This window comes from Centropristis striata, chromosome 20, assembly GCF_030273125.1.
Source record: "Centropristis striata isolate RG_2023a ecotype Rhode Island chromosome 20, C.striata_1.0, whole genome shotgun sequence".
Lineage (NCBI taxonomy): Eukaryota > Metazoa > Chordata > Actinopteri > Perciformes > Serranidae > Centropristis > Centropristis striata.
This window is the reverse complement of record NC_081536.1, coordinates 27,258,427-27,273,271: the sequence shown is the minus strand read 5'-3', so window position 1 is coordinate 27,273,271 and position 14,845 is coordinate 27,258,427. Positions and strand designations below refer to the sequence as shown.

The following is a 14,845-nucleotide window of genomic DNA, read 5'->3' as shown; positions in this document are numbered from 1 at the left end:
GAAAAAATGCATTGTTCACTGATGAACATAACATAAATAAGTATACCTTATGTACACTGTCGTACACACACATTGTATTCCAAAAAATGAATTAATTAATTTCTGATTATTCATTATGTTATCACAATATAAGATGAAATGATGGAGGTATAACACAGATGGAGGTATAACCTCTCCATGACAGATCATTTAAAGTGGTATGCCCACGCCCAAGTCTTCTTCATATCAGTTGATAACACATTCCCACATCCCCAAAGACAGTTGCAGTTCCAAAACCAATTGCCAAATAGTGAACCTGAGGCTTTTACAGGCTCTTGGGCTCCAGGACAGTTCCCTGTTTTGCCTGATGGGTTATAAGCTGTTTATAAGCCTCTTGTCTAGACAGTCTGTGAAAAATACATGCACTTTTACACTGTAAATGTTATCTTAAAGACCTGTAATTAGTTACTGTCATAAATGGTTGAAATAATAATGTGATCTGGGGCTTTGGTTCAATAATGCACACTTGGAATGTAGTAAAACATTTACAGGTGACCCTGTGTGATTGTAACGCATGCATTGTAGTGCAATGTCATTTAACTTTTCACATGGTAGACTCCAAACTGGATCGCGGCAGGTGTCGGGCCTGTGTGTCAATATTGCATATGAATGTTGGGTTGGCCAGGTTTTTTTCACACTAGCCCATGTCAGACCAAGTCCAGAATCCTGGACTCATGAAGACCTGTGTTGTCCGGCCATATTGCAGTTTGGTTGAAAGTGAAATGTTATCATTAAATGAAGCATCCTTGCTGTGTGCGGATCAATGGCTCTGATTGTTCTCTTAGTACAACACAACACAGGTGTCACCTGCTATGAGGGAATGTGACATTAGTTCAGACTGTGAGAATACTATACATATACTATACTAACAGCCTATACAGCTCGCAGGAGGAGTCCAGGAGGCCAAAGACAGACGCAGTGGCCAATACACTCTTTTTTTTCACAAACCCTGAATTCATTGGTTATACAGTATTTTTCAAAATTCACAATTCTGCCCTACAAAGCCTAACTGCAGTAACTACATTTTTGGTCAAAATTGGGTTATAACTAAAAATTAACTCCTTGATGTCTGTTTTATCTTGTGACAAAGTTTTAGATTTCAATTTTGCTTTATTTCACAGAAATAATTATATAAAAACCACAAAATCCAACTCAAAACCGAGCAGTAATTGTACCAACCACGGTCTGCTTTGGATATATATACTAATTTAAACATAAAAATAATAGAAATTCTAAGTTTATCTGAAAGGGAAATTATTATCTAGATAGTGATGAAGTAAAAAAGTGAGTAAAAATTATAATAAGACTGAAATATAACATTTCTTTATAATATAAACTCTAAAATACACAAATCTTTGGATAGAGTTGTTAAACACTTTTAAATACTCTGATAAAATCAATTTGAAAATGTTTCTTCGCTGAAAACAAAAAAGACAACAACATTGTAGTTACTGCACTCGGTTTCTGCATTACTACTAGAATCTTTTACAGCAAAACCAGAGTGCAGTAACTACATTTTTTGGGGTCAAAGGTCAAATAAATCATCATGATTTTTGAGCATAAAAATTACATCTTCAATACATGTAGAAATAAGTATCATATCACTAACCTACCTATAACCCATTTGGCTGGCCAGTTAAAAAACGTTAAAAAACTTTAAAGCCGTTTTCCTCAGTTTTACCTTTTGTGTAGTTACTGCAGTTAGACTTTGTAGGGCGGTATACAGCTCGCAGGAGGAGTCCAGGAGGCCAAAGACAGACGCAGTGGCCAATACACTCTTTCTTCCACAAACCCTGAATTCATTGGTTATACAGTATTTTTTTAAATTCACAATCGGTAACAAACATTTCTCAATGCTGAGTTAACTCTTTCTGAACTGTTCCCACCATCGTGGCTCACCCCGACCCGCTGCTTGAAAGAGCAGTGTTATCTACATAAATGATTCCAGACTCAGATGAGGAGTCTGTTGTCACCAAAATCACAGCGTGTAGTAAGCATCTTTTGTGTTGTAACAGGCAATAGCTGGCACAACAGTAGTGGTTGTGAAACGTATGATAGCATCTGATGTTACAGTGTGTTTTCACTCTCTGTGCTGACAAGTCCATACTGGACGAGAAGTTTCAGGTTTCTTTTACAGTTTTGATTGGCTATTAATGTAGTGGCATACCTAATACAGCTTGCCTGGCATACGTTATAATGCTGACAAGCTGACAAAGGCTGAATCTGAGTGTGAAAGGCTGCAAGGGCTCAAAGTTGTACAAAGGAATGGAACATCACTTTGCAGATACATTTAACCTAACTTTCTCAATGCCAAAAAAAAGTTCAGAACTGCCATATTCACCATATTTAAAAAGTACACAACAAATGGCACAGTGAATTAAAAGGTTAACTTAAAAATGTAAAAAGTGTTAAATACAAAAATAAGCCCACTGGAGAGTTAAGAATGATACAAATGATCTGTGACATATACTGTTTGGCATTGTATCCTTTTTTCATGGAGAAAATTTACAGGGTGGACCCTGATCTGAACATCTTTTTAGACTCCATTACATAATAGTTAATGAATAAATCAAGTATGTAATATACTGTAGGTTATGCTTGTACTCCTTAGAATACCATGTTCTATATTAAATCCTTTTTAATGTTTCTGTGTATATTCAGTATGCTTGGCTGACCCCCGATATGCCACTCCGTTAATGCCACAATGCTATGAATTGTGGGCAGAACTGCAGACCAAGGTTATAATAGTTTTCATTAGTTTTAGTTTTAATTTCGTTGTGATTTTTTGTTTTCAAATTCAGTTGGTTTCAATTAGTTTTTAGAGTGAGTTTGCTAGTTTTAATTAGTTTTTATTTTTTGCAAATGCTTAGTTTTAGTTTTGTTTTTATTAGTTTTAAGTGTTAGTTTTTTTGTAATGGGGTATTTGTTGCATGCCAGATTAAAAAAAGTCATAATCAATGTTGCCTTTATTTCCTTTGTCTGATCCATCTCAGCCCCAATAAGTTTATTAAGTCATAAAACCAGATAGATGAAATAGATTTTATATCAACCAAAAAGGTTTACGTATGAAAAAAGTTGACAAAGATGAAAACGAAGGACATTTTCACTGTAATTTTAGTTAGTTTCAGTTAGTTTTGTTACCACGAAATACTCTTTCAGTTATCGTTTTTAAAAACTCTCGTTTTTATTTTTATTTCAGTTAACTTAATTAACTTAATTTTTTTTAATTTTAGTTTTCGTTATTTCATTAGTTTTTGTTAACTATAATAACCTTGCTGCAGACTTAAGGAAAGGGTGCAGAAAAGGCTCAAAATTCCTGTGAGAGAGCCCTCGGGCACTTGATGATTTGACAGTGAGACAGTATTTCTGTTATGACACAAATGTTAGTGTTACAGTTGATCCTGAGAAGCGTATCAAGTTTTCTGGTTGCATTAGTGCAGTATAGATGTTAGAATAACTGTGTGAACTGAAGTAAAGGAACTCAGTAAAGAGAAATGCCTGTTAGCAATTAGCAATAACTGTGTCATTGTATATTATAAGGTCTTGTAGGGTTTGCTGATGACTTTGTCAATCCATCTCAGGAACCTACTAACACGTGTGTACACCCCAGGGAATGAGGGGTTACCACAGCCATGACCCCAGGAGATGACCCCTGTCAGCACCCACCGGCCCCCCTCCCCCTGGCAAACCAGTGGACCTCCACTGTCACCCTGGCAACTGTCCACACGGTGGCGCTCTGACAGGCTTCCGGCACACAGCATGCGGCTGGTGAAACGCTCGTTGTACCGCTTCTTACACTTCCAGGCTGGCAGCAGGGGGACCCAGGCCTGGAGCAGAGTCCGGGAGTACTCCGAGTCTGACAGCAGACAGAAAAAACACAAGTCTCATTTACATGTCAGCACAGTCATGTGAAAACATTCCATCAGAAATAATATAGCAAGGCCAGGAATAAAGTTGTAGTATTACATTCATAAGGGCATCATATACTGGTCGCATTCCGTAGCATTTTCATTTGGCTCCATAGCAGAAACCGGACTGGCCCCAGTAGTAGGCAAGGTACAGTAATATGAGTATGTTGCCATTTAAAAACTGGACATGTACTTCAGGTATATTTATGCTACTGAGACCCTTGTTAAAGGTCTGTTCGCAACTCGCTGTACAACAGGACTGCTGGAGATTATGTGGGAGCATGGAGGCAGACCATGCAAACATCTTCTGGAATTGTATAAAAATTAGGATATACTGGCAAAATGTTAACTCAGTTGTAAAAAATGTCTTGGGATATGAAATTCCAAATACATGTCCAGTGATGTATCTTGGGAATATTGAGAAGGTTGTAATGAAAGAAGGTCTGTACTTGACTAAAGTATTACTCCCAGCAATTAAGAAAGCAGTCACAAGAAACTGGCTCAATGCGAACACTCCAAAGCAGGAAGTGGAAATGTGGTTGGAAATTGTCCATGAAATCCTTGTTATGGAAAAATGTACATAACTGTTGAGACTTGTGAGAACGTATTTGAAAAAAACTGGGAAAAATGACACCAACTGAACAAATGCTAAATGGAATATGGAATAGTAGAATCTCCAGACTGTTTGTTAGTGTTATTATTGTTAACTTGTACCTAGTTTGCTGTATTGTTTTTGCCTATATACATGTGAAAACTCAATAAAAAATTAAGTCATGAAAAAAAAAAGGTCTGTTCACCCACACTGAAGTACAGAAAAACCTTTTCTTTTAGTTTTATTTGCCAGGTTTTGAGACATCCATTGCAAAACAAATTAATTGAATTTCAGTTGAAATTTAGTGTCAATTCAACACCAGCATGTCTTGATAGACGCACTGTCCTGGTTACTCTGGATAATCTACAGTTTTTATTGGAAATGCTTTCTACTAAAAATAAATATCCCTGTTATGTTGTTGACTGGATGCTCTGTGGATTATCCAGAACAGACTGTGGCTCCCCGGGTGGTCATGGGAGAATTGAAAGGGGATTGCAGAAGGAGAGACTTGAGACTAAAGGTGAAAGGGACAGCAGTATGTAGGTGCTCTAAAGACAACAATAAGCAAATTATTGTCTGTCTGCTCATGTGGCTCACTCACCATTTTGCTGCGTCAGCAGTGGCTGTAACACACAACTCATAGAAGAAATGAAGGTACTTGAAGTTGAACAATAAAGGGATTTTTGTTATGAATAACATTACATTTCGACACTACAGGAGCTTAACTGAAATGGCAGAAATATGATAAACATTGTAGCTCAAGCTGGACTGACCTAAGTGACACATCACAGCATAATTATGAGCTGCACTGTGCACTTCAAAAGCAAAAAGAGACCCATACCATTGATAAAAAAGACCTAGTAAAGACGATAACAATGTAGTTACAGATGGGGGATTATCCAGAGTAATGGGCGACTATGACTTAAACTGTTTGGTTTTAAAGGAACCTCCTGACATTTTGAGAAATAAGCTTGTTTGCAATATTTTGAAAGATCTCTCTGTATCTCGTACAGACATAGGTATAGAGAGCATTCAGCCTAGCTTAGCACACACATAGTCTAACATGTAGTAATAGAACTGTACTGTGGAAAGTTTCTGACCAGCAACCCCATGACCCCATGACCCTCCACATCCACATCCACCTAACCACACTAGCTCCAAAAGTCGATAAAAGTCACCAGGAGACATAATGGGATTTGCATATTTTTGACGTGTTATAATATTGGTTTGTTTTTTTTGTTTTTACTTGAAATGCCTAATGTTTATACCATCACCATAATCATGTTAGTAACCACCCTTCCCGTTCTCAACGATAATAAATCAGTGTTGTTGGCATTGAATTTCCTGCCTAATAAAGTGCTGGGTAAGAGCATGATATCTCTGCCTCTTCTCTAAAGGAAGCCCTACTCACCACAGAAATACATTCTTGCCTTTTCCCAAATGGCCTGAAAGTAGACAAAATCTATTGACAAAGTCATTAAGTTGGCAGTGGCTGGTACTTATTGCCCTTCACTGTTATTTAAGTTTTTTTTCCTAATTCACCACCTTCAGTCCCCCTGGTGTGATTGTTTGGAACATTTTTCTATACATAGTTTTAGTATATGTTACCTCGACTTATTCTAAAATGGGTGCACTTATATAGTGCTTCCACCCAAAGCACTTTACACTACATACTGCATTCACACACACATTCATACTGGTGGCCGAGAATTCCATTGGGAATTCATTCACACAGATGAACTAGGAGGATACTTCGACATGTTACTGGACGAAAGCTCTACCAACTGAGCAACAGCCGCCCCATTCTAGCTAGCTTCACGCTTAATGCTACACTGGTTACACAAAACTAGCCAGACAACATTCTAATGGTGAAAAGAGCGTGTGAATGAAGCATTACATTGTTTAATTTAAAAGCATATTTACTGTATCATGTTTGAGAAATTCAGCCTCAAAGTTCCTTCTTTGGAATTGAAAAAAGGCATTATGTGCAATAATTATGGATCAAAGGGATTTTACAGTAGAGTAAATATAGAGCATAATTGCTTTTTTTTCAATGCAATAAAAGAAACTTTGAGGTTGACTTTCTCAAAAGTGATACAGTAAATATGCTTGATAGTGAGTGAGTGAGTGAGTGAGTGAGTGAGTGAGTGAGTGAGTGAGTGAGTGAGTGAGTGAACAGTCAGGATGGTCCTGAGATCAAGTGTACAACCCTTTGTCACAAATTATGGATCAAAGGGATTTTACAGTAGAGTAAATGTAGAGCATAATGCCTTTTTTCAATGCAAAAGAAGGAACTTTGAGGCTGAATTTCTTTCAAATGATACATGCAAAATTAGTATGAAAGCATCAAGCCTTTTCATAAGAAAATATTAGCATTTTAGTTTAATAACTTCTAGACTATGTGGCCTAATGTCTGAAAATCAGCTTCGGATCACATTGGCATGCCTGCTTTTACAGCCTTGAATAACCGACATTTCATTTTAAAAAACGTATGTTTTTGCTCGCTCCTTATCATGGACTACCTGTATTTACCTTACATTCTGTAATACGGGCGCAGTTGAAACCAGGAAAATATGAACGTCTGCTCACTTGACCGCAGTCATTTACAAAGTGTTACTGTTAGGACACAGTTGGTGTCAGGGTTCTGGCCTCTTGACTTGCTTGTTTGCTGTTGCAAATAGGGTTGGTGACAGAGTTGATAAAGCCATCATGGTTTTATGCTTTGGATGCACAGAAATTAAGCTGTTACCTTTTCATGTGAATCTGGGTTTGACAGCAAATTGGCACATATACCAAAATGGCCCCTTTAAACAATTGAGTTGAGTTGAAAAAAATTTCACATTGAGCTGCACCCCTAATAGAGGGACGGCATAGCTCAGTATATCATAACAATTGTTCATTTAGTGATAAAAGCACCAAATTTGGCAAATGTGTTGACAAATATATTGGGAACAAAACTGGACATTGGGCCATCACAAACTCAGACCCTGGTTGCCGTGGCAGCCATTTTTTCAAAATGGCTACAAGCAGTTGTTGTGGGGCAGCATAGCTAACCTTTTGTTCATTTTGTGATAAAAGCACCATATTTGGTACATATATAGCATATTATATTTAGAAAAAGACTGGATATTGGGCCATTGCATATTCACATCCTGATGACCAAATAATAACACATTTTTAAGTGAGTAATTACTTTTAAAAATCATCTGTACCACATTTGCTCTAACATCCAAATAAAATATTCAAAGTAATTGGTCATCTATTATATATCTATATACATCTATTATATAGTGCCTTGAATCAGTAAAAAGTGTAATATTTTTATGCATTTTTGTTGGATGATGGATGCTGGAGCAAATGTGGTACAGATGATTTTTAAAAGTCATTACTCACTTATATAGGCATTACGTCATCAGAATGCGAATATGCGATGGCCAAATATCCAGTCTTTTCCTCAATATATTCAGCTAAATATGTACCAGATCTGGTGCTTTTATCACAATGAACAATAGGTTAGCTATGCTGCCCCACTATAATGGAAGACAAACAGATGGTTATTTTATCTCGTAGAGGATATGTGATGGAAGGAGCAGTGAAGGTACCTGTAATTCCCCAGCCAGTGATCACACAGGCAGCAGGCCTCTTCTCCCATCTGTTACCTGGCTCTGGCAGACACACTGCACCAGTATGAGGGTTGAATGCCACACAGTTGCCCTCTGTGCCTTTGAGCCGCAGCAGAGCTATGTCATACTCCCAGCCCTGACTGTGGTACTTCCTGTGGATAACGATGCGTTCAGGTGATAGGGTGCGTTCAAAGTCATCCTGCTCCTCAGTATGGTAGTCACCCAGGCGCAACACATATCGGGTCGGGTCTCTGCCAAATCTGGAGGAGCAAAGCAAATTGGAAAATGATAGCCGTCATGGAATATACAACCTATATTAATGTTATGCATGACCCAAAAAGTCATGTTGCTACAGCTCAGGAAGGATTTCATTTTGACACATGGTTTTACTTTTCATTTTAGATCTCAAAATAAAATGTATAGGGTAAGTAGCATGCAGCTAAAGAAGTTTTACAATTTACCACACCAGATTCACAAATCCTGCCAAAATGTGTGTCAATTTTGGTAATATGTGGTAATGATCAAAAACATAAAAAATTTAAAGACTAAGTAAACATTCAAAATAATAAAATGTACAGATTTAATTAACAAATAGCCAGAAACGACCGTGTGAAGGGGTCATTTAATGCATGACAACAAGTGACCATAAGAGGGAGCTGTCTCATACCTCTTGAAACAGTGGGCAGCAGTCACAACCCAGCAGGGGTTAATGAGTGATGCTCCACACAGAGGATGATTTCCTTTAGACTGAGACCTGAGCCACAGAGACACCTGCCAGGGCCACTCACCCCTGAAATCAAACACATACAAGCCAGAGTCACGGTGTTGCTGACTGAAACAGCTGCTCAATTCTGACGCTGACACACGCATGAACGCACATGTGCACACACATGTGCACGCACACACACGCACACACACACACACACACACACACACACACACACACACACACACACACACACACACACACACACACACACACACACACACACTCAATATTTTAAAAAGTTGCACCGTATTTATTATGGTAAAGTTCTGGCAACCACAGCTGCTGGGTTTTTTTTACCGTAAAAACAACAGGTTTTTTTTTTACAGTGTATACTAACCTCAGTGACTTATCTCCGCCTATGATCCTGCGTCGACGACGCTGGTTATTGAGTCTCTGGCCACAAGTCTGCATTGCCACAGCAGAATCTCCCACAGGATCCAGTGTGTAGTCACAGATGACGCCTGCATCCTCACTGTGGCGACAGTCATGGCTGTCTTGACCGACAGCTGAACAATGGCCTAAGGACATCTCAGTGCCTGAGCATCGAACGTTGTCCAGATGGATGGGACCTTGACCCTCACCAAAGTATGCCATGGATCGAGCTTTAGCTACACCGCTGGGAGGTCAGCACACAAAGACACACAGCATCATTATTAACTGTTATTTGTTCTCTTCTATAAATAATTTCTACCATTCAGATACAAATATTGGATCATGAGCAGTATTTGACCGCCATGTGGTATCTGTTCTCCAATCTTGTTTCCTGCATATTCATGACATTTCAAAAATTGTTTCTATGTAAAGAACATGGACTGTCATGCATGCTTTTATTACATCCTGGTTAATGACTCCCATCTGTTATATTCCTGGCTGAGTCAACCCAACGATTCAAGCTTAAACTGTTCCAGAATACCACAATAGGACTTCTGAATGCAGCCTGAGACCTTCTGGTCGGGGTCTGGTAGTACTATACTTCCTATGTCAGGGCTGAGATCAGAGGAGATGAGGCCTATGGAGTCAGGATCTCTGAATCGCTTTTGTATTAGTGTGTAAGTGTATAAGTGTTAAACACAACATACAGCAGCAGAATCTCATTAGTTTTTGCAGGTTATTAAGTATGTTGGACAAAAGAAAAACTGAATTAGTGATGGAGGTGGTCAAAAAGTTACAGGATCACCAAAGTTATTATAATTGATCCTGTCCTGTGTGTACCAAATGTCAAAGTGATTCTTCCAAGTCAGATCACCTGGGAACCACAACTGTCTGAACCAAATTTGATGGCAAACCATAAGACAACTGCCATGGTCTTTTGAGATATTTCCCTCAAAACTAAAAATGTCACCCTGCTGATGGCAGTATATGAAAAGTTTGAGGCCATCAATACAACACTTTACTTTACACCAACATGGCTGGTGCATACAGTGCCGTCCCTCTCCCCCATCTAGGACAGTCTGACCACCTCTCCTTGTCCCTACTGCCAAAGTACTCTCCACTCATCAAACATACAAGACCTTCAGCGAGGACCATCAAAGTGTGGCCAGAGGGAGCATACTTGGCACTACAGCAGCAGTTTGAAAACACAGACTGGAGTGTGTTTGCCACCAAGGCCACACTGAACTCCCATAGGACATTGACACCTTTGCCTCTTCTGTTTTGGATTTTATCAACACCAACATCAACAGTGTCACCACTCTTAAACGTATCACTACATTCCCTAACCAGAAGCCTTGAATGAACAGAGAGGTCCGTCTACTGCTGAAGGCACGAGACACCGCCTTCAGATCAGGTGATACTCATGCCTACAGTTCTTTTTGCCCTTCTAGTTAGATGCTAAACTACTTTTCATTGCATAAGTACCTGTACTCTGTGCAATGACTGCAATGACAATAAAGCTGAATCTAATCTAATCTAATCTTAAAATATTTCAGTCTGGAAGTGATCAACAGACTACCCATCAGTCCTTGCTGTCTCCAGAGCCACACTGCTAGCGTGGTTACAAATGTCTCAAAACTCTACAAACTCTGATGCTCCTTAGAGGCTGAACCCTTGTCATTTTAGACACTGCATGAGGAAAAATATCAGAGAAAGTAATCATACTAACATAAATCCCAGCTGTCTGCAAACTACAGCTGCATTGACATCATTCCAGCCATCATCACACACGCTCCCCCACTGTCCGTTCATGTAGACCTCCACTCTACCCTCCTTCCTGCTCTCTCCAGCAACCAAACGCACCAGAGGACCTGAAGGGAGACATTACAGGGGAAAAATGCCATTATTGTGCTCTTGATGTTGATTATTCATGCTGGGATTCTCCGATGTGAAAAGTAACCACCAAAGTGTGTGCTTACCCACAGAAGGCGAAATGCCTGGAACCTCATTGGCACCACCTCCCCTCTCACAGCGGACACCTACATCCTCACTGTGGGAGCAGTCATGTTTGCCCCACTCAGAGTGGGTGCAGGCCAGTAAACTGGTCTCTGTTCCCAGACACTGCACCTCGTCCAGCAGGATCAGCCCCTGACCTTCTTCATATACCCCATCAGAAGTCACCTCGGCTCGGCCCCTGCAGACAAGGCACAACAAGAAAACAACTCTCTCTTTATGGTGACTCATAAGGTGTGAATTAAAAACATCCTACAAACTTCCATGCAAATATCTGATGTGCTTGTTCTGAGTGCCTGCACATTAGATTTGAGCTTGCAGACATTAGATCTGAGCGCACAACAAGGTTATAATAGTTTCAGATTTTTCATTATTTTTAGTTTTAATTTCGTTGTGAATTTTTGTTTTCAAATTCAGTTAGTTTTATTTCGTTTTAGAGTGAGTGTGATAGTGATAATTCGTTTTTATTTTTTGGAAAATGCTTAGTTTTAGTTTAGTTTTTATTAGTTTTAGTTTTTTTGTAATGAGGTATTTGTTGGGTGCCAGATTAAAAAAAGTCACAATAAATGTTTCCTTTATTTCCTTTGTCTGATCCATCTCAGCCCCAATAAGTTTATTAAGTCATAAAACCAGATAGATGAAATAGATTTCATATCAACCAAAAAGGTTTACGTATGAAAAAAGTTGACAAAGACGAAAACTAAGTTTCCACAATTCGTTTTCACAATACAGTTTCAGTTAGTCATCGTTTTTTTTTTTTTTTTAAACTCGTTTTTATTTTTATTTCAGTTAACAAAAATGTTTTTTCAATTCTAGTCTTTGTTATTTCGTTAGCTTTCATTAACTATAATAACCTTGATGTGCACAAATGACTAAATGTTGTGGAGATTGAATTAATAGTAATGTGAGAAATGCAACAAAGCGACTGAGAAAAACTGTAAGACACAGAGAGGGTAAAGCACTGACCTGAAACCCAGCTGTTTACATACGACCTGGGCGTTGAGCTCAGTCCAGTTGTCATCACACACAGTGCCCCATTCTCCCTGGTGGTAAATCTCCACGCGACCCTCCCAGTGACTGTCTGCTCCCACAAGACGAACTGCACCATCTGCTCACACATAGGGGGAGACACACATATGTCTAGAAGCACAAAGTCAACTGCAACTAATTATTGAAAACATTTCAACACTCATCCAGTTGGGATGTTAACGTACAGCATTACATGCACAATTTTTTTATACTGGAGCCACAAAACATCAACTGAGCAAGTGCAAGGTCCAACAAGGGAGGGCCAACTCCTTGTGTCAAAACGCAGCAGTAGGGCTGGGCGATATATCGATATAAAAAATATATCGATATATTTTAAATGTGATATGGAATTAGACCATATCAAATATATATATATATATAGTTAAACATTTTTTCTTTTTTATATATATATATAAATGCTGCCCTTATAAGGGTTTGTCATATTTAGTTATTTTGTAATGTTCGTTATTCTTTTCTCATAATAATATATTTATTTCAGAAAAAGATTGGCCTATTTTATTTCATAGGTATTTTCATTTAAGATATTTTTTAATTTAAATGTGCACTTTATGGAACTTTGATTTAATAAATAAATAAAAAAGGTACTCATGTTATACAGTATTTATACTCACTTAAATAAATGGTTTTATTATTATTATTATTATTATTAATAATAATAATAATAATAATAATAATAATAATACCTTGCATTTATATATTGGATATCGATATTTAGCCTAAATTTATCGGGATATGCCTTTTGGTCCATATCGCCCAGCCCTACGCAGCAGTCTACGTACATCTCAAGAACACCTTTGAGGTCAACAATGAACACATTGTTGAAAGTGAAGACAATGATTTGGAGTTTGAGTTTGGACTATGAAGATCCAGAGAGACAATAATGTATAGTTTCAGCTTCATAGAGACACATTCAAATGCCAGCTGTAAACTGATGTACTTAGAGCTCTCCACTTGTGACTGGATCACCAAGGATGCATGTTAATGCCAGCTGTCAGGGCCACTAAGATAGTAAGTGTGAAGAGGACAGTGTACAGAGTCCTGCCTTCTCTTCCCGGGCAGTTTTAACACCATTTAACACCTTAAATCCTGACTTTTGCTGACAGCCTTGTCACCTAACGACCCACATGTGACCTTAGCAGCTCTTAATGTGTAAATAAACCTACAGATTCCTGGGAACCTCCACCAGTCAGTCAGAAGTGAAGGAGCTTTTCATACGGGAGGCGAAAAGTCTTTAGTAATTACCAACATATTCTACTATCTTTGCATCACTTTTGATACCATAATGCAGGGAGATACCAGATATGATGAAACTGCAATTGTAGATATATTTACAGTGCAGTAACTTCACATATTTCATGCTCAAATGCATGTATAACATCATAAATAGGAAGACAAGAGGTTTGAAACAAATAGAAAATAACCACTTTTTTTTTTAGTGAGAACAGCAGACCAACGTTAATTGCAAGAAGTAATTTTGTGCATTTTTATACTACATTTTTAAGATTTCATGATCAAATGCATGTAGTTGTACTGAGGGCCACTTCAAGTGAGGGTGCGGGCCGTAAGCGGCCCCCAGGCCTACAGTTGCCCATGCCCATGGCATCTGTTTTTTTTTGCAATATCAAATTGGTTTAACAAAAATACAGCATCTTCCCACAGGGCTGATGTCAGTGTGGTCTAATAAAAATGTGCGTGTTAGTGTGTGTTTCCTTCCTTGGCTCTGACCTGTGTATGGGTTGCAGGATACTCCCGCATCTTCCATGTGGTCACAGTTGTGTTGCTCCCAAATGTTATGAGGACACTCCTCTAGAGAGAGTTCATTGCCTGTACATTGAACCCCATCCAGGAAGATGGGACCAACACCCTGGCCGAAGTAGGCCCATGTCCATGCCTTGGCCACGCCCCTGTTGGTCAGAGAAATGAACAGCACATTATATGTGAACAGTAATACAAGGTCAATTCCACAAAAACAAGTATGTTGTTACTATAAATGGATGGATGGATGGACGGACGGATGGATAGACAGACATAGACAGATAGATAGACAGATAGACAGATAGATAGAAAGATGAGGGAGGGAGGGACGGACAGACAGACAGACAGACAGACAGACAGACAGACAGACAGACAGACAGACAGACAGACAGACAGACAGACAGACAGACAGACAGACAGATAGATAGATAGATAGATAGATAGATAGATAGATAGATAGATAGATAGATAGATAGATAGATAGATAGATAGATAGATAGATAGATTGGTTGGACCTGAAGGTCAGAGAGGCAATGCAGCAGGGTGTGTGTGTACAGTATTAAAAGCAGAAGAGAAGTTCATGAATAAAATCCTAGTATGGGGGGTGTGCACAGTCCAGATGTTTGCTGTCTAAAGTGTAAGACTTGCATCCTCTACACCGTGTTTTGTATTAAAGGCAAACTGTAGTGGATCCAGTTTTCCTGACAGCATGTTCGACAGGTTT

At 38.8% G+C, this 14,845-nt stretch overlaps 1 protein-coding gene across 1 annotated transcript in view; it reads right to left on the bottom strand.

Annotated features, from left to right (window-relative positions):
• Window positions 1-2,905: 2,905 nt before the first annotated feature.
• Window positions 2,906-14,845, bottom strand: part of si:ch211-51a6.2 (neurotrypsin) — a 32,951-nt gene continuing 21,011 nt past the window's right edge. Inside the window, exons 7-14 of the mRNA XM_059358787.1 lie at window positions 14,092-14,270; window positions 12,283-12,424; window positions 11,283-11,497; window positions 11,033-11,174; window positions 9,269-9,547; window positions 8,830-8,952; window positions 8,142-8,422; window positions 2,906-3,895 (exon numbers count right to left, since the gene is read on the bottom strand). Coding sequence (XP_059214770.1) covers window positions 3,573-3,895; window positions 8,142-8,422; window positions 8,830-8,952; window positions 9,269-9,547; window positions 11,033-11,174; window positions 11,283-11,497; window positions 12,283-12,424; window positions 14,092-14,270 — 1,684 coding nt within the window. The 3' untranslated portion in view covers window positions 2,906-3,572. The remainder of the gene's footprint in view (window positions 3,896-8,141; window positions 8,423-8,829; window positions 8,953-9,268; window positions 9,548-11,032; window positions 11,175-11,282; window positions 11,498-12,282; window positions 12,425-14,091; window positions 14,271-14,845) is intronic.